At 46.8% G+C, this 20,428-nt stretch overlaps 1 protein-coding gene across 1 annotated transcript in view; it reads left to right on the top strand.

Annotated features, from left to right (window-relative positions):
* LOC140411413 (uncharacterized) overlaps window positions 1-20,428 on the top strand; it is a 222,753-nt gene that overhangs the window by 150,404 nt on the left and 51,921 nt on the right. Inside the window, exon 10 of the mRNA XM_072500525.1 lies at window positions 54-243. Coding sequence (XP_072356626.1) covers window positions 54-243 — 190 coding nt within the window. The remainder of the gene's footprint in view (window positions 1-53; window positions 244-20,428) is intronic.

Genomic DNA, 20,428 nt, shown 5'->3' with positions numbered 1-20,428 from the left:
CATTTTTATATTTTCAATTTGCTTTTTGACCTTCTTATTTTCACACCATGCAGAATGGATTCTGCCACTATAATCAATCCGTATTTACAGCAGAGCTGGAAGGCTATGTCAATGTCACATCAGGAGACATGGAAGCTTTAAAGATAGCCATCTTTAAAAATGGACCAGTGTCTGTTGGAATAGATGCTTCACACAAGACTTTTAGATTTTACAGTAGCGGAGTTTATTATGACCCAAACTGTAGTAAGTATTCTAACTTTCATATTGTACAGCATTTCAAAAGAAAGTGTGCAACATAATTTGTACCTTTTTAATAAACTATTTTTTAAATGAAATTAAATGAAAATCGCTTACCGTCACAAGTAGGCTTCAAATGAAGTTACTGTGAAAAGCCCCGAGTCGCCTCATTCCGGCGCCTGTTCGGGGAGGCTGGTACGGGAATTGAACCCGCGCTGATGGCTTTGTTCTGCATTACAAGCCAGCTGTTTAGCCCACTGTGAAATGGGTAGCCATTTTTAATAATTTTGTGAAGTAATCATAATTCAGCACTCACAAAATATTGACAATTAGTCTGAACATTTCCCAGGTAATTTTATACTATATTCAATGAATTTCTGGAGAAGTTACATATTCAAATTTAAATCTGCTATTGCTAATCATGGTATTACCAGTAGTGGAAGTGAACAGAGGCTCTAGATGACAGAGTCAAAATTTGGCTATATATATATATTTTATATATTTGTGCACGGATAAGCTGCACAGCTATGGGCCATGTGCAGGAAAATGGGATCAGAAAGGTCACTTGGGTGTCTTTGGGTTGGCAAGATGACCGAATGACCCTTCTGTGCTGTATCTTTTCTGTTGTTCTATATGAGTTAAATTTGAGAGAAAAACAAGAAGAATCCTGCTCGCTGCCAATTTTATGTATCTTGCAGTACCCTGTATAGGAACAGCTTGACTAGAATTCATTCAATACTCAGCTGAGAGATTTGAAGAAGATCAAACATGGGCTTTATTATGAAGCATAACGTGAGAAAATATGCAACTTTCCAGCTGTTAGGGACAATGTATTGTTGTACCTTTAAAACCTCTGATGCGTTCGACCAGTTTACTTACTCAAATGTTTTACTCAGGTGCCCTTATTTGCGAGATGAACAAAGGACAAAACAGGTTCATAATTTTATTCACAATTCTATTACTCAAGAAAATATGACTCAGACTCACAGCTTGGGTTTTACCCACACTTAGTAATGGAGGCTGGCAGGCTTCGATCACTCGATGTTGATGTCTTCTCTGGGTTCGAAACCCAGGGCCCTTTCTTCTTGCCATGGTTGTGCCTGGGCAACTCCCAGGTTATCACTCAAGGTCTGTTCGATGCTGCTTTTCTTATACTGGGAAGCTTGGATTGAGTCATATGTATATGTTCACCACTGGTCATTGTCCTAGCCAGACCCCAACCTTTTAATGGGAAAGACAGGATACTCCAGATCGACGGTGGTTCAATCAACACCCATTGTCCTCTGAAACTCCCCTTGTCTGGCCAGCCATCCGCTCATTAAGGAGTCTGATAGCTTCTTTTGTCTGTTCTTCGTCCTGCTGCAAAGTTGATCACCTGTGTCTGGAAGTTTGTGACATATTTATAGACTTGGAATGGGTAATCACAAAATCCATATAGCATCAACGTTATGCCTTGACATGGGTGCTTTTGCTGATGGCCTGTTTCCAGCCAGGGTCTCATGAGGCAATTTCTGTTCCTGGCCTTTGTGTATCTTCTCAGCCTGTTTTCAGTACCACAGTATAACTCTAAATTAAATTTGTATTTGTATTAAGAAAAGTGGAACATGGTTTCAGTTTCATTTGGGGTTTAGTTTTGTGAGTTTAGTGCTGTAAAAGCCTGAAGCACCTCCTAGCAAAAAAGGTGAGGTTTTCTGGATTTGTTTATATTTGTACAATTTTTAATGAGATTTTATAACCCTTGAAGTGAAGAGATGGGTTACAAAGGAGTTAGTTGTTTGGTGATTTGGGAAAAAAATACAAAGAAAAGATACCGTGCTGTTGGTTAGCGACAGGGGTCCAATGACACAGACGCAGAGACACAGGGAAAGACAGAAAAGAAGTTCAGAGTATTTATGTCAGAGAGAGAAAAGAGGAGTTCCAAGCTCTCTGATCAGAAATATTGTAAGATTCTGGGGGTCTTCTGGGAGGTGAGTAGTGACTTTAAAAACCCTTACCTTTGCAGGAGCAGCCCTTTGAATTTCGGCGGGAGCGGTGCGCAGGGGCCTTCTGGGAGGTGAGTCGTGACTTTAAAAACCCTTACCTTTGCAGGAGCAGCCCTTTGAATTTCGGCGGGAGCGGTGCGCAGGGGCCTTCTGGGAGGTGAGTAGTGACTTTAAAAACCCTGACCTTTGCAGGAGCAGCCCTTTGAATTTCGGCGGGAGCGGTGCACAGGGGCCTTCTGGGAGGTGAGTAGTGACTTTAAAAACCCTTAACTGGTCCCGTGTCTGTTCTTCTTTTCTGTTTTATTTTTTTTTATATAAGGCGGGAACCGGAAGTTCGACCCGCGGACTTCTGGGAAGGCCCCCCCCCGCCCCCCAACCAATAAATTCTGGTGGAGAGGAAACCCATTGGTGTGAGGTAAGTACCATATTTTATTATTAACACTAAGAAGGTAAGTAAGTGATTTTTACTCATTTTTACTTTTATACCTTTTTCAAATTGTGTGTGTCGGGGGGAAACTGAAGTGACATCACAGAAAAGCTGTGGTCTGAGTGGCTGGTTGGGATTCTACACTAAATTAAAAAAATTGAGCATTGGTAACTAATTAAACATAATTACTTAATTATAATTTAGAGGGATATCTAAGCCAGAGATCGGAGAGTACTATATTTGGCTTTCGCATTTCTATTAGAAATCTAGTGCTAGGAAACAGATAGTTAACAGTATCTTTGAAATTAAAAAAAATATATTCAAAAAAAAATTTTTTTTAATTTTAATTTTAATTAATTGACGCAATGTCAGTTAGAGGGGTGCTGTGCTCTGACTGTGAGATGTGGCAGGTCCAGGAGGCTTCCAGCGTCCCGGATGGCTTCATCTGCAGAATGTGCACCCAACTGGAGCTCCGCACAGACCGCATGGTTCGGTTGGAGCAGCAATTGGATGCACTTAGGAGCATGCAGGTGGCGGAAAGCGTCATAGATCGCAGTTATGTAAATGTGGTCACACCCAAGGTGCAGGCAGAGAAATGGGTGGCCACCAGAAAGGGCAGGCAGTCAGTGCAAGAATCCCCTGTGGTTGTCCCCCTCTCGAACAGATATACCCCTTTGGATACTGTCGGGGGGGAGAGCCTATCAGGGGAAAACAGCAGCAGCCAGAGCAGTGGCATCACGGCTGGCTCTGATGTTCAGAAGGGAGGGTCAAAGCGCAGAAGAGTAATAGTACTAGGGGACTCTATAGTCAGGGGATCAGATAGGCGCTTCTGTGGACGTGAAAGAGACTCCAGGATGGTATGTTGCCTCCCTGGTGTCAGGGTCCAGGATGTCTCCGAATGGGTAGAGGGCATCCTGAAGGGGGAGGGCAAACAGGCAGAGGTTGTTGTACATATTGGTACTAACGACATAGGCAGGAAGGGGCATGAGGTCCTGCAGCAGGAGTTCAGGGAGCTAGGCAGAAAGTTAAAAGACAGGACCTCGAGGGTTGTAATCTCGGGATTACTCCCTGTGCCACGTGCCAGTGAGGCTAGAAATAGGAAGATAGAGCAGCTAAACAGTGGCTAAACAGCTGGTGTAGGAGGGAGGGTTTCCATTATCTGGACCACTGGGAGCTCTTCCGGGGCAGGTGTGACCTGTATAAGAAGGACGGGTTGCATCTAAACCGGAGAGGCATAAATATCCTGGCCGCGAGGTTTGCTAGTGTCACACGGGAGGGTTTAAACTAGTATGGCAGGGGGGTGGGCACGGGAGCAATAGGTCAGAAGGTGAGAGCATTGAGGGAGAACTAGGGAATAGGGACAGTGTGGCTCTGAGGCAGAGCAGACAGGGAGAAGTTGCTGAACACAGCGGGTCTGGTGGCCTGAAGTGCATATGTTTTAATGCAAGAAGTATTACGGGTAAGGCAGATGAACTTAGACCTTGGATTAGTACTTGGAACTATGATGTTGTTGCCATTACAGAGACCTGGTTGAGGGAAGGGCAGGATTGGCAGCTAAACGTTCCAGGATTTAGATGTTTCAGGCGGGATAGAGGGGGATGTAAAAGGGGAGGCGGAGTTGCGCTACTGGTTCGGGAGAATATCACAGCTGTACTGCGAGAGGACAACTCAGAGGGCAGTGAGGCTATATGGGTAGAGATCAGGAATAAGAAGGGTGCAGTCACAATGTTGGGGGTATACTACAGGCCTCCCAACAGCCAGCGGGAGATAGAGGAGCAGATAGGTAGACAGATTTTGGAAAAGAGTAAAAACAACAGGGTTGTGGTGATGGGAGACTTCAATTTCCCCAATATTGACTGGGACTCACTTAGTGCCAGGGGCTTAGACGGGGCGGAGTTTGTAAGGAGCATCCAGGAGGGCTTCTTAAAACAATATGTAGACAGTCCAACTAGGGAAGGGGCGGTACTGGACCTGGTATTGGGGAATGAGCCCGGCCAGGTGGTAGATGTTTCAGTAGGGGAGCATTTCGGTAACAGTGACCACAATTCAGTAAGTTTTAAAGTACTGGTGGACAAAGATAAGAGTGGTCCTAGGATGAAGGTGCTAAATTGGGGGAAGGCTAATTATAACAATATTAGGCGGGAACTGAAGAACATAGATTGGGGGCGGATGTTTGAGGGCAAATCAACATCTGACATGTGGGAGGCTTTCAAGTGGCAGTTGAAAGGAATACAGGACCGGCATGTTCCTGTGAGGAAGAAGGATAAATACGGCAATTTTCGGGAACCTTGGATGACGAGTGATATTGTAGGCCTCGTCAAAAAGAAAAAGGAGGCATTTGTCAGGGCTAAAAGGCTGGGAACAGACGAAGCCTGCGTGGAATATAAGGAAAGTAGGAAGGAACTTAAGCAAGGAGTCAGGAGGGCTAGAAGGGGTCACGAAAAGTCATTGGCAAATAGGGTTAAGGAAAATCCCAAGGCTTTTTACACGTACATAAAAAGCAAGAGGGTAGCCAGGGAAAGGGTTGGCCCACTGAAGGATAGGCAAGGGAATCTATGTGTGGAGCCAGAGGAAATGGGCGAGGTACTAAATGAATACTTTGCATCAGTATTCACCAAAGAGAAGGAATTGGTAGATGTTGAGTCTGGAGAAGGGGGTGTAGATAGCCTGGGTCACATTGTGATCCAAAAAGACGAGGTGTTGGGTGTCTTAAAAAATATTAAGGTATATAAGTCCCCAGGGCCTGATGGGATCTACCCCAGAATACTGAAGGAGGCTGGAGAGGAAATTGCTGAGGCCTTGACAGAAATCTTTGGATCCTCGCTGTCTTCAGGGGATGTCCCGGAGGACTGGAGAATAGCCAATGTTGTTCCTCTGTTTAAGAAGGGTAGCAAGGATAATCCCGGGAACTACAGGCCGGTGAGCCTTACTTCAGTGGTAGGGAAATTACTGGAGAGAATTCTTCGAGACAGGATCTACTCCCATTTGGAAGCAAATGGACGTATTAGTGAGGGGCAGCACGGTTTTATGAAGGGGAGGCCGTGTCTCACTAACTTGATAGAGTTTTTCGAGGAGGTCACTAAGATGATTGATGCAGGTAGGGCAGTGGATGTTGTCTATATGGACTTCAGTAAGGCCTTTGACAAGGTCCCTCATGGTAGACTAGTACAAAAGGTGAAGTCACACGGGATCAGGGGTGAGCTGGCAAGGTGGACACAGAACTGGCTAGGCCATAGAAGGCAGAGAGTAGCAATGGAAGGATGCTTTTCCCATTGGAGGGCTGTGACCAGTGGTGTTCCACAGGGATCAGTGCTGGGACCTTTGCTCTTTGTAGTATATATAAATGATTTGGAGGAAAATGTAACTGGTCTGATTAGTAAGTTTGCAGACGACACAAAGGTTGGTGGAATTGCGGATAGCGATGAGGACTGTCGGAGGATACAGCAGGATTTAGATTGTTTGGAGACTTGGGCGGAGAGATGGCAGATGGAGTTTAATCCGGACAAATGTGAGGTAATGCATTTTGGAAGGTCTAATGCAGGTAGGGAATATACAGTGAATGGTAGAACCCTCAAGAGTATTGAAAGTCAAAGAGATCTAGGAGTACAGGTCCACAGGTCATTGAAAGGGGCAACACAGGTGGAGAAGGTAGTCAAGAAGGCATACGGCATGCTTGCCTTCACTGGCCGGGGCATTGAGTATAAGAATTGGCAAGTCATGTTGCAGCTGTATAGAACCTTAGTCAGGCCACACTTGGAGTATAGTGTTCAATTCTGGTCGCCACACTACCAGAAGGATATGGAGGCTTTAGAGAGGATGCAGAAGAGATTTACCAGAATGTTGCCTGGTATGGAGGGCATTAGCTATGAGGAGCGGTTGAATAAGCTCGGTTTGTTCTCACTGGAATGAAGGAGGTTGAGGGGAGACCTGATAGAGGTATACAAAATTATGAGGGGCATAGACAGAGTGGATAGTCAGAGGCTTTTCCCCAGGGTAGAGGGGTCAATTACTAGGGGGCATAGGTTTAAGGTGAGAGGGGCAAGGTTTAGAGTAGATGTACGAGGCAAGTTTTTTACGCAGAGGATAGTGGGTGCCTGGAACTCGCTACCGGAGGAGGTGGTGGAAGCAGCGACGATAGTGACATTTAAGGGGCATCTTGACAAATACATGAATAGGATGGGAATAGAAGGATACGGACCCAGGAAGTGTAGAGGATTGTAGTTTAGTCGGGCAGCATGGTCGGCACGGGCTTGGAGGGCCGAAGGGCCTGTTCCTGTGCTGTACATTTCTTTGTTTGTTTGTTGACTAAGTTTCGGGAACTTGTGTTTGCCCTGCAGTTAATGTAAAGTAATAGTGAGTTTAGAGTGTTTTTTGGTGTCTTGGGGAGATATGGCATTTGGAGAAAAAAATCTTTAGTAAATGGGCAGAATTCTGCCAGAAGAAAGCCATTGCAACTGGGCCAGCCCAAGCAAAGAAGCCTTGGTGTTAGATAGTGGTAAATCATCATCGAGGTTTTTGTGTCTGTAAATATATCCTGAGATATAAGGAATAGTGTGAATTGGAATCCTTTTCTGATGTTTGCATTGACCTTGTTCCAATTGTTTTTGTCTGGTGTAATATTGTATATCTGGAATTAATTTTCCTTGCTTGATGAATGATTTATTCTTGGTGTTAAAAGTTTTTCAGTAGTTAGCACTGCTGCCTCACGGCTCCGAGGTCCCGGGTTTGATTCCGGCTCTGGGTCACTGTCTGTGTGGAGTTTGCACATTCTCCCCATGTTTGTGTGGGTTTCGTCCCCACAACCCAAAGATGTGCAGGGTAGGTGGATTGGCCATGCTAAAATTGCCCCTTAGTTAGGAAAAATGAATTGGGCACTCTAAATTTAAAAAATGATTCTTCAGTAAACTCCTGTCAATTTGTTCAGCTTTCCTCCATGGTTTCTAAAACTAAAGTTATAATCTATGAAGCCAGGTTTCACTCTGGGATCTGAATTGTCTCATATCAACATAGCTGGGATCGTAACACAGTTTAGAACTAAATAACGTAACAAATGTAAAAATATTTTACATTATTAGTAATTAGATATTGCTGAAAAGAGAGACATGTTCTGAAGTTTTTCTTCTTTCCCTGATCAGGACCAAATGCAAAAATACCAAATTTCTGGTTCCGTAGTGTAAATCAGAGGCTCTCCCTCAGTTTACCCACCCCATACTCCATTCTGACAGCTGTCCTGTCGAACACCCCATTGCATTTCGTTGGGGCCCAGCGAGACTCTGGACTTACTTGGGTTTCATAATCCTCTGTTTTCAGAGAACAGGGCCCTGTGTATGAATCTAAAAGGTAAAAAGTAAAGTCACCATAGTCCCAGAAGACCATATGCTGCTTTTCCCTTTGAGGAGGAGAGCTGACTGGCTGTGGTTTAACCTGAGGATCACCACACCTCAGGCGAGGGGAAAAGTTGAGAAGGCGGGACTTCATGAATAATATCAGCCAGTACAGGAACTGAACCCACACTGCTGGCCTTGCTCTGCATCACGAACCAGCTGTCTAGCCAAGTGAGCTAAACCTGAATCAGAGTTGACTTGGCAGCCAATCAGAGTTGACTTGCCAACCAATCAGTACCCTTTTCTCCTGTATTATAAATGATTACATCATTTGAATTTCTTTTGCATTTGTTTTGATGAGTGCAAGATGAAAAACTTCAGCAATGTGTCTCTCTATTTAGCAGTAATCGAATTCTGTACTACTAAATGAGAATTCCATATATTGGTTTGAAAGGGGATCATTTCCCGAATCTAAACCATAGATAGGGAAATATAGAGATGGAGATTTATATTGTGGATTTTGTTTTCACTTACTCATTTTATTTACTGGCTCAAAATTCCTATAGATTTTGCTAATAATTTCAGGGGGATACCAAGTGGAATCCATATTTAGAAGGTAAAAATTGACAAATCTCACCAAGCCGTGTTCACTTTCTTCCTCACAACCTATTACAGAGTGACACTCGCAGCTGAAAAGGTTGGAATAATATCCCTTAATTTGGACAGCAACGTGTGTTTTTCAAAAAGTTTTTTCAAAAACTAGCATTGACTTCAAAACATCAATATTTATGTTTAAAGAAGATCTTGGTTTATTGGGCGGATAGACTAGTGAAAGAGAATATTATCCCAAAGTATATAACGGGATGTTTGTAGTGATAAATAAATTTCATGACTTTTCTAAATCAAGGCCAGTGTAAATGATGTTAATGTTGGAATTATGCTGCAATGGAATGCATGTTTTAAGTTTATAATTTTAAAAAATATATATATTTTATTCAAAATTTTTGGCCAACCATAACAGTACATTGTGTATCTTTTACACAGTAATATAACAATATAGATAGCAATGGTCAGTTTTTTAAACAAGAAATAAATAATATATAAACAACATCAAAATTAAAAAACAAAACTAAATGGCAACTGCCTTGTCCCAAATAAATACTCTCCAAAAATACAATTCAGCAGTCCAGTATACAATTACCTATAACAACAACCTATACATATTATACTTATACAGTAACATCCCTGAGAGTCCTTCTGGTTCCTCCCCCCCCTCCCCCCCCCCCCGGGTTGCTGCTGCTGTCTTCTTCTTTTCCATTCCCTCTATCTTTCTGTGAGGTATTCGACGAACGGTTGCCACCGCCTGGTGAACCCTTGAGCCGATCCCCTTAGGACGAACTTAATCCGTTCCAGCTTTATAAACCCTGCCATGTCATTTATCCAGGTCTCCACACCCGGGGGCTTGGCTTCCTTCCACATCAACAGTATCCTGCGCCGGGCTACTAGGGACGCAAAGGCCAAAACATCAGCCTCTTTCGCCTCCTGCACTCCCGGCTCTTCTGCAACCCCGAATATAGCCAACCCCCAGCTTGGTTCGACCTGGACCCCCACCACCTTCGAAAGCACCTTTGTCACCCCCACCCAAAACCCCTGTAGTGCCGGACATGACCAGAACATGTGGGTGTGATTCGCTGGGCTTCTCGAGCATCTCTATCCTCTACTCCAAAAAATTTACTGAGCCGTGCTCCAGTCATATGCGCCCTGTGTAACACCTTAAATTGTATCAGGCTTAGCCTGGCACACGAGGACGATGAGTTTACCCTACTTAGGGCAACAGCCCACAGCCCCTCCTCAATCTCCTCCCCCACCTCTTCTTCCCATTTCCCTTTCAGCTCATCTACCATAATCTCCCCCTCGTCCCTCATTTCCCTATATATGTCTGATACCTTACCGTCCCCCACCCATGTCTTTGAGATCACTCTGTCCTGCACCTCCTGCGTCGGGAGCTGCGGGAATTCCCTCACCTGTTGCCTCGCAAAAGCCCTCAGTTGCATATACCGGAATGCATTCCCTTGGGGCAACCCATATTTTTCGATCTGCGCTCCCAGACTTGCAAACGTCCCATCTACAAACAGATCTCTCAATTGTGTTACTCCTGCTCTTTGCCATGTTCCAAATCCCCCATCCATTCTCCCCGGAGCAAACCTATGGTTATTTCTTATCGGGGACCACACCGAGGCTCCCGTCTTTCCCCTATGCCGTCTTCACTGCCCCCAAATTTTCAGAGTAGCCACCACCACCGGGCTTGTGGTGTATTTCTTCGGTGAGAACGGCAACGGCGCCGTCACCATAGCTTGTAGGCTAGTCCCCCTGCAGGACGCCCTCTCCAATCTCTTCCACGCCGCTCCCTCCTCTTCTCCCATCCACTTACATACCATTGAGATATTGGTGGCCCAGTAGTACTCACTTAGGCTCGGTAGTGCCAGCCCCCCCCTATCCCTACTACGCTGCAAAGATCCCTTCCTCACTCTCGGGGTCTTCCCGGCCCACACAAAACTCATGATACTCTTCTCAATCCTTTTGAAAAAAGCCTTCGTGATCACCACCGGGAACACTGAAACACAAAGAGGAATCTCGGGAGGACCACCATTTTAACCGCCTGCACCCTCCCTGCCAGTGCAGGGATACCATGTCCCATCTCTTGAAGTCCTCCTCCATCTGTTCCACCAACCGCATTAAATTTAACCTATGCAATGTACCCCAATTCTTGGCTATCTGGATCCCCAAGTAGCGAAAGTCCCTTGTTACCTTCCTCAGCGGTAAGTCCTCTATTTCTCTGCTCTGCTCCCCTGGATGCACCACAAACAACTCATTTTTCCCCATGTTCAGTTTATATCCTGAAAATTCTCCAAACTCCCCAAGTATCCGCATTATCTCTGGCATCCCCTCCGCCGGATCCGCCACATACAACAACAAATCGTCCGCATACAGAGATACCCGGTGTTCTTCTCCTCCCCTGAGTACTCCCCTCCACTTCCTGGAACCCCTCAATGCTATTGCCAGGGGCTCAATCGCCAGTGCAAACAATAATGGGGACAGAGGACATCCGTGCCTCGTCCCTCTATGGAGCCGAAAATACGCAGACCCCCGTCCATTCGTGACCACGCTCGCCATCGGGGCCCTGTACAGCAGCTGTACCCATCTAATATACTCATCTCCAAAGCCAAATCTCCTCAACACTTCCCACAAATAATCCCACTCCACTCTATCAAATGCTTTCTCGGCATCCATCGCCACCACTATCTCCGCTTCCCCCTCTGGTGGGGGCATCATCATTACCCCTAGCAGCCTCCGTATATTCGTATTCAGCTGTCTCCCCTTCACAAACCCAGTTTGGTCCTCATGGACCACCCCCGGGACACAATCCTCTATCCTCATTGCCATTACCTTGGCCAGAATCTTAGCGTCTACGTTCAGGAGGGAAATAGGCCTATAGGACCCGCATTGCAGCGGGTCTTTTTCCTTCTTTAGGAGAAGCGATATCGTTGCCTCTGACATAGTCGGGGGCAGCTGTCCCCTTTCCCTCGCCTCATTAAAGGTTCTCATCAGTAGCGGGGCGAGCAAGTCCACATATTTCCTGTAAAATTCAACTGGGAATCCCTCCGGTCCCGGGGCCTTCCCCGCCTGCATGCTCCTAATTCCTTTCACTACTTCCTCCATTTCGATCTGTGCTCCCAGTCCCACCCTCTCCTGCTCCTCCACCTTAGGAAATTCCAGGTGGTCCAGAAAACACATCATTCTCTCCTTCCCATCCGGGGGCTGAGCTTCATATAATCTTTCATAGAATGCCTTGAACACTCCATTCAGCCTCTCCGCTCCCCACTCCATCTCTCCCTCCTCATCCCTCACTCCTCCTTTTTCCCTCACTGCTCCCCTTTTCCTCAATTGGTGGGCCAGCAACCTGCTCGCCTTCTCCCCATATTCGTACTGTACACCCTGTGCCTTCCTCCACTGTGCCTCTGCAGTACCCATTGTCAGCAAATCAAATTCTACGTGTAGCTTTTGCCTTTCCCTGTACAGTCCCTCCTCCGGTGCCTCCGCATATTGCCTGTCCACCCTCAGAAGTTCTTGCAGCAACCGCTCCCGTTCCCTACTCTCCTGCTTTCCTTTATGTGCCCTGATTGATATCAGCTCCCCTCTAACCACTGCCTTCAGCGCCTCCCAGACCACTCCCACCTGGACCTCCCCATTATCATTGAGTTCCAAGTACTTTTCAATACACCCCCTCACCCTTAGACACACACCCTCATCCGCCATTAGTCCCATGTCCATTCTCCAGGGTGGACGCCATTCTTTTTCCTCCCCTATCTCCAAGTCCACCCAATGTGGAGCGTGATCCGAAATAGCTATAGCCGTATACTCCGTCCCCCTCACCTTCGGGATCAACGCCCTTCCCAAAACAAAAAAGTCTATTCGCGAATAATCTTTGTGGACATAGGAGAAAAACAAAAACTCCTTACTCCTAGGTCTACTAAATCTCCAGGGATCTACTCCTCCCATCTGCTCCATAAAGTCTTTAAGCACCTTGGCTGCTGCCGGCCTCCTTCCAGTCCTGGACCTCGATCTGTCCAGCCCTGGTTCCAGCACCGTGTTAAAATCTCCACCCATTACCAACTTCCCCACCTCTAGGTCCGGGATACGTCCTAACATGCGCCTCATAAAGTTGGCATCATCCCAGTTCGGGGCATATACGTTCACTAAGACCACCGCCTCCCCCTGTAACTTGCCACTCACCATCACGTATCTGCCCCCACTATCCGCCACTATGGTCTTTGCCTCAAACATTACCTGCTTCCCCACTAGTATAGCCACCCCCCTGTTTTTCGCATCTAGCCCCGAATGAAATACCTGCCCCACCCATCCTTTGCGTAGTCTAACCTGGTCTATCAGTTTCAAATGCGTCTCCTGTAACATAACCACATCTGCCTTAAGTTTCTTAAGGTGTGCGAGTACCCGTGCCCTCTTTATCGGCCCGTTCAGCCCTCTCACATTCCACGTGATCAGCCGGGTTGGGGAGCTCTTTACCCCCCCCCCCTGTCGATTAGCCATCCCCTTTTATCCAGCTCCTCACCCGGTTCCCACGCAGCTGTGTCCCCCCCCAGGCGGTGCCCTCCCACCCCGCCCACCCCACCCCATACCAGCTCCCCCTTCTCCCCAGCAGCAGCAACCCAGTAAATCCCCCCTCCCACCCCCCCCCGCTAGATCCCCCACTAGCGTAGTTACACCCCCCATGTTGCTCCCAGAAGTCAGCAAACTCTGGCCGACCTCGTCTTCCCCCCGTGACCTTGGCTCGCACCGTGCGACGCCCCCTCCTTCCTGCTTCCCTATTCCCGCCATAATTATCATAACGCGGGAACAAAGCCCGCGCTTCCCTTTTGGCCCCGCCCCCAATGGCCAACGCCCCCAGCTCCTCCACCTCCCTTCCTCCCTCCCCCACAACCTGTGGAAGAGAGAAAAGTCACCGGGTCGCAGGATTAACAACATAAAAATCATCTCTCCCCCCCTTTTTCCCCCCTCTTCACCCTCTTCACTTTGTCTCAAACGTTCTTTTTTAATAACCCGCTTATTCCAATTTCTCTTCAACAATAAATGTCCACGCCTCATCCGCCGTTTCAAAGTAGTGGTGCTTCCCTTGATATGTGACCCACAGTCTTGCCGGCTGCAGTATTCCAAATTTAATCTTCTTTTTATGAAGCACCGCCTTGGCCCGATTAAAGCTCGCCCTCCTTCTCGCCACCTCCGCACTCCAGTCTTGATATACGCGGATCACCGCGTTCTCCCACCTACAGCTCCGAGTTTTCTTTGCCCATCTGAGGACCATCTCTCTGTCCTTAAAACGGAGGAATCTCACCACTATGGCTCTGGGAATTTCTCCTGCTCTCGGTCTTCACGCCATAACTCGATAGGCTCCCTCCACCTCCAACGGACCCGTCGGGGCCTTCGCTCCCATTAACGAGTGCAGCATCGTGCTCACATATGCCCCGACGTCCGCCCCTTCTGCACCTTCAGGAAGACCAAGAATCCTTAAATTCTTCCTCCTCGCATTATTCTCCAGCACCTCCAGCCTTTCCACACATCGTTTATGGTGTGCCTCGTGCATCTCCGTCTTCACCACCAGGCCCTGTATATCGTCCTCGTTCTCGGCAGCCTTTGCCTTCACGACCCGAAGCTCCCGCTCCTGGGTCTTTTGCTCGTCTTTTAGCCCTTAAATCGCCTGTAATATCGGGGCCAGCAGCTCCTTCTTCATCTCCTTTTTAAGCTCTTCCACGCAGCGTTTCAAAAACTCGTGTTGTTCAGGGCCCCATATTAAACTGCCACCTTCCGACGCTATCTTGGTTTTTGCTTGCCTTCCTTGCCGCTGCTCTAAAGGATCCACCGCAATCCGGCCACTTTCCTCTCCTTTTTCCATCCGTATCCAGGGGGATTCCCTTCTGGTTTACCGCACAGTACTTTTAGCCGTTAAAATTGCCGTTGGGGCTCTTATCAAGAGCCCAAAAGTCCGTTCCACCGGGAGCTGCCGAAACGTGCGACTTAGCTGGTCATCGCCGCACCCGGAAGTCGTCTTTAAGTTTATAATTAACAACAGCTGCCACCAATTGGGAAATATTGCAAGCGTGCTTCACACTGGGTGTTGGGGGAAAATAAGGAGAATCTGTGCCATTACTTTGTAGTCTTGGAAATAAACCTAGATTAAGGAAAAGACTGGTTCCAGATTCATCCTTTCCTCAATGTATGAACAGTACCTTTAATATCAGATACAATCAGCTATTATATCAGTGTCTTGCAAAACCACAATAATTTACATTACATAAAACACCATTTAATCTAGAAAATCTTTGAAAGACATTTTGGTCATAATCAGAAACAAAATTGAAGATAAATAACACAATAATTCCTCTACTCCCTCACCACACCCTATCCCTCATAATCTGTGGTTAATGTGTGTTTTTTGCATGGATAACTTGATTTTTCAGGTATATTGCTCAGTCTCCTAATCTTTTCCTCTCAAAATCTCAAAACTCTGGAATTTCTGAACTCCTTAGCATTTTATTTGGTTTTATTTTACGAGCCTCCTGCAGGTGAGTGGACATGTAATGTAGGGTGCCTTCCAACAGTGGCCCACCACCTGTCTGCCTCTCACCACCAGTTTGAGCAACTGGCAAAGTGTCCGATGGGTACCACACCTATAAATTGTAGCTGTTAAGTGGGCAATTAATACCCACTCAAGAGCCTCATCCTGCTGTTACAACAATTTAATGGTGGTGGGAGACCCAAATGCAACGTGTAGCCCGGCAAGGTTTCCCCTGTGACCTTCTGGTCACGGGGAAGGCTTTCTTCCCAGTGCCAATTGGAGGTATTACAAACCTAGGCTGGACCCCAACAGTTGCTAGGATACCAGACAGATACCCCAATATTTTATTTAATTTTGTAAAGACTGTGAAGAAAGGATACTTCACTCCAGGAGTGATTCCACGCACAAATAGGGATATGTTATATTAAAACAAACTTTATTACAACACAGTATTATGTACTTTGATATCATAAAGACAATAGCTTATGTTACCAGGTAAACAATGCTTAACAAAACAATGAAACAATAACTCCTAACTGCTATCTTTATCGCCATCCAAACCAAAACCTATCTCGAGTCAAAATCCACTTTTAAATAGTTAGCCAACCCAGGGAATCTTGCTGTAAAGAGATATCTTGGATAAACCACTTTGAGAGAGAGAGATCCTCAAGGAAACAACTTGCAGATTCTTGCCTGTGTCAAACTACTGTTTAATCTGCCAACTTTTCAAAAACTACTGATCTGTTCACATACAAAATCACTTGCAGATGTAAAACTGAACTCCAAAACACCTGACTGCTTCAGCCCCTGGCTCCTCACATTAACTACATCATCTTACTAAAGCTGAACACAATGGGCAGGATTCTCTGTTGCCCAACGCCGATATGGTAATCGGCGATCAGGCGGAGAACCTTGTTTTCACCTAATTGGGGGCGCCGCCTGTTTTTGCCTCTTCCAAAATGGTGTCATCAAGAAGTACACCACACGCCGTTGGGACGGCCTCAGTACGTTACCCGAAGGCCCTCCCCTGATGCTCCGCCCCCCGATGGGCCGAGTTCCCGACGGCACGGGACACGTGTGCTCTCAGTTTTCGTGAACCTGGTGTGATGGCTGTGGACTGTGTCCAGTGCCTCCACAGTCAGGGGGGAGCCATGCTGCTGGCCAGGAGTTCTTCGGCAAGGGCTGGGGGGAATGGTGGGGGATGGCCTGGGGGTGTCCAGGGGCACACTATCTGGCAGGTTGGGTCCACGCGCAGCTGGTGCATTGTTGTACAGCGCAACTGCTGCAGGTCATCGCCGTGACAATGCACAGCGACGGACCCGGCAATTCTCCAGGCATTCATATCGGGAAGGCCTTGCATTTTACGTGGTGCAGCTGCTAGCCCCTCACCGGTCATAGGATTGGTGCTGGGGCCTCGCCGATTTTTGCGTCGTAAAACCAGACACTTCCTCCAGACATAGCCTCAAAATCAAAGAATCCAGCCCAATGTCTCGAATTATCTACTCCCCAGGGAACATTCTTTATATAAACAAAATTCCATGAGCCCAACTTTTACAATGCTTTACTTTCATTTGTCTCCAACAGGCCTGCAAACCAGGACTTTTTAAAAAACGTGACTGCAGCAGTCATATAATATTTTGTTCAAAATAAATTTAGAATACCCAATTCATTTTTTCCAAGGGGCAATTTAACGTGGTCAATCCACCTACCCTGCACATCTTTGGATTGTGGGGGCAAAACCCACGCAAACACGGGGAGAATGTGCAAACTCCACATGGACAGTGACCCAGAGCCGAGATCGAACCTGGGACCTTGGCGCCATGAGGCAGCAATGCTAACCACTGCACCACCGTACTGCCCTGCAGTCACATACTAACCCTGGCTTTTAATCCTACTGTACCAACTACATATAATACAATATATCAAAAATTCCTACATTCATCACACCTGTCCAACATGTACCCACAACCACTTCACTGGGACCTGCCAGTATACCACTGGCGAGATCCTGGACCTACCCTGGGTTTCAGAGAATGGTTGCTGCAATACCAGCAGTGGCCATCGCTCCTGGTGACGATGCTGTTACTGTAGATACCGGCATTTGACTGGCTGGCAGCTTTATGAGGCACTCATCCTTCTGAAGAGGGGCGGCCGTCTCGCCTGATAATTAAAGGCCCATTGGCTAAAATTAAAGTGAGGGAATTAGCCAAAAGGAAGCAGGCTCAGCTTGGGTGTGAGGGCCCACACTTTGCATATAATCCAGCCCAATTTTACCTAATCCAGTTCCTTCAACCAATTGCATGATCAAGTTCGCTGGTGTTCCCAGTTTATGTGCCAAAGAACTCCCAAGTTAAATGTAAAGTTATTCAGAAAACATTATCCAATAAATTACTCTCCAATTGGCTATTGGTCAGTCAAATTCATCAGTTACAGGGCTAAAAGCAAATTACTGCGGAAGAGCTTTGACAAAGAGTCATCCAGACTCAAAACGTTAGCTCCCTTTCCTCTCCACAGGTGCTGTCAGACCTGCTCAGATTCTTCAGTATTTTCTGTCATAGTTATAGGGGACTCTATAGTCAGAGGCACAGATAGGTGTTTCTGGGAAAGTGAAAGGGACTCCTGGGTGGCATGTTGCCTCCCTGGTGCCAGGGTCCAGGATGTCTCTGAACGGGCAGGTGGTATTCTGAAGAGGGCGGGTGAACAGCCAGTGGTTGTGGTACATATTGGTACTAAACTCATAGGCAGGGAGAGTGTCGAGGTCCTGCAGCAAGAGTTTAGGGAGTTAGGAAGAAAGTTAAAAAACAGGACCTCTGGGGTTGTAATCTTGGGATTACTCCCTGTGCTATGTACCAGTGAGGCTAGAAATAGGAAGATAGTACAGCTAAACACATGGCTAAACAGCTGGTGTAGGAGGGAGGGTTTAAGATATCTGGACCATTGGAATCTCTTCCAGGCAGGTGGACCCGTACAAGAAGGAAGGGTTCCACAGGGATCAGTGCTGGGACCTTTGCTCTTTGTAGTATATATAAATGATTTGGAGGAAAATGTAACTGGTCTGATTAGTAATTTTGCAGACGACACAAAGGTTGGTGGAATTGCGGATAGCGATGAGGACTGTCGGAGGATACAGCAGGATTTAGATTGTTTGGAGACTTGGGCGGAGAGATGGCAGATGGAGTTTAATCCGGACAAATGTGAGGTAATGCATTTTGGAAGGTCTAATGCAGGTAGGGAATATACAGTGAATGGTAGAACCCTCAAGAGTATTGAAAGTCAAAGAGATCTAGGAGTACAGGTCCACAGGTCATTGAAAGGGGCAACACAGGTGGAGAAGGTAGTCAAGAAGGCATACGGCATGCTTGCCTTCATTGGCCGGGGCATTGAGTATAAGAATTGGCAAGTCATGTTGCAGCTGTATAGAACCTTAGTCAGGCCACACTTGGAGTATAGTGTTCAATTCTGGTCGCCACACTACCAGAAGGATATGGAGGCTTTAGAGAGGGTGCAGAAGAGATTTACCAGAATGTTGCTTGGTATGGAGGGCATTAGCTATGAGGAGCGGTTGAATAAACTCGGTTTGTTCTCACTGGAACGAAGGAGGTTGAGGGGAGACCTGATAGAGGTATACAAAATTATGAGGGGCATAGACAGAATGGATAGTCAGAGGCTTTTCCCCAGGGTAGAGGGGTCAATTACTAGGGGGCATAGGTTTAAGGTGAGAGGGGCAAGGTTTAGAGTAGATGTACGAGGCAAGTTTTTTACGCAGAGGGTAGTGGGTGCCTGGAACTCGCTACCGGAGGAGGTGGTGGAAGCAGGGACGATAGTGACATTTAAGGGGCATCTTGACAAATACATGAATAGGATGGGAATAGAGGGATACGGACCCAGGAAGCGTAGAAGATTGTAGTTTAGTCGGGCAGCATGGTCGGCACGGGCTTGGAGGGCCGAAGGGCCTGTTCCTGTGCTGTACATTTCTTTGTTCTTTGTTGGTTGCATCTAAACTGGAGGGGCATAAATATCCTGGCCGTGAGGTTTGCTAGTGTCACATGGGAGGTGTCACATGGGAGAGTTTAAACTCGTCTGGCAGGGACGTGGGAACCTGAGCAATAAGTCAGAAGGTGAAATAACTGAGGAAGAACAGGCAGGGAGGTATTGCAGAACACAGCAGGACTGATGGTCTGAAGTGCCTTTGTTTCAATGCGAGAAGTATAACTGGTAAAGCAGATGAACTCAAACCCTGGAATAGTATTTGGAACTATGATGTTGTTGCCATTACAGAGACTTGTTTGAGGGAAGGACAGGATTGGCAACAAAACATTCCAGGATTTAGATACTTCAGGCAGGATAGAGGGGAGGGTAGGGGGGGGTAAAAGGGGTGGGGGAGTTGCACTACTGGTTAAGGAGAATATCACAGCTGTGCTGAGGGAGGACACCTCGGACGGCTCATGCAGCAAGGCAATATGGTTGGAGCTCAGGAATAGGAAGAGTTCTGCCACAATGTTGGGTGTTTACTACAGGCCTCCCAACAGCCAGCAGGAGAAAGGAACATGTATGTAGGCAGATTTTGGAAAGGCATAAAAGCAACAGGCTTGTGGGTGGTTTTAACTTCCCATATATTGACTGGGACTCACTAGTGCTGGAGGCTTAGCTGGGGCAGTTTGTAAGGAGCATCCAGGAGGGCTTCTTGAAACAATATGTAGGTTGCTTTTCTGAATGGGGGCTGTGACTGGTAGTGTTCCGAAAGAATCGCGTTGGGACCTTTGCTGTTTGTAGTATATATAAATGATTTGGAGGACAATGTAACTGGTCTGATTAGTAAGTTTGCAGACGACACAAAGGTTGGTGGAATTGCAGATAGCGATGAGGATTGTCAGAGGATACTGTAGGATATAGGTCGGTTGGAAACTTGGGCGGAGGATGGCAGATGGAATTTAATATGGACAAATGTGAAGTAATGCATTTTAGAAGGTCGAATACAGGTGGGAAATAGACAGTAAATGGCAGTACCCTTAACAGTAGTGACAGGCAGAGGGATCTGGGTGTACAGGACCCCAGGTCACTGAAAGTGGCAATGCTGGTGGAGAAAGTAGTCAAGAAGGCATACGGCATGTTTGCCTTCGTCGGCTGGGGCATTGAGTACAAAGATTGGCAAACCATGCTTCAGCTGTCTAGAACCTTGGCCACACTTGGAATATAGTGTTCAATTCTGGTCGCAAAACTACCAGAAGGACGTGGAGGCTTTGGAGAGGGTACAGAAAAGGTTTGCCAGGATGTTACCTTGTATGGAGGGCATTAGCTATGAGGAGAGGTTGGATAAACTTGGTTT

The sequence above is a fragment of the Scyliorhinus torazame genome, chromosome 1, assembly GCF_047496885.1.
Source record: "Scyliorhinus torazame isolate Kashiwa2021f chromosome 1, sScyTor2.1, whole genome shotgun sequence".
Classification (NCBI taxonomy): Eukaryota; Metazoa; Chordata; class Chondrichthyes; order Carcharhiniformes; family Scyliorhinidae; genus Scyliorhinus; species Scyliorhinus torazame.
Note: the sequence above shows the minus strand (reverse complement) of the source record. Positions and strands in the feature narration are given on the sequence as shown.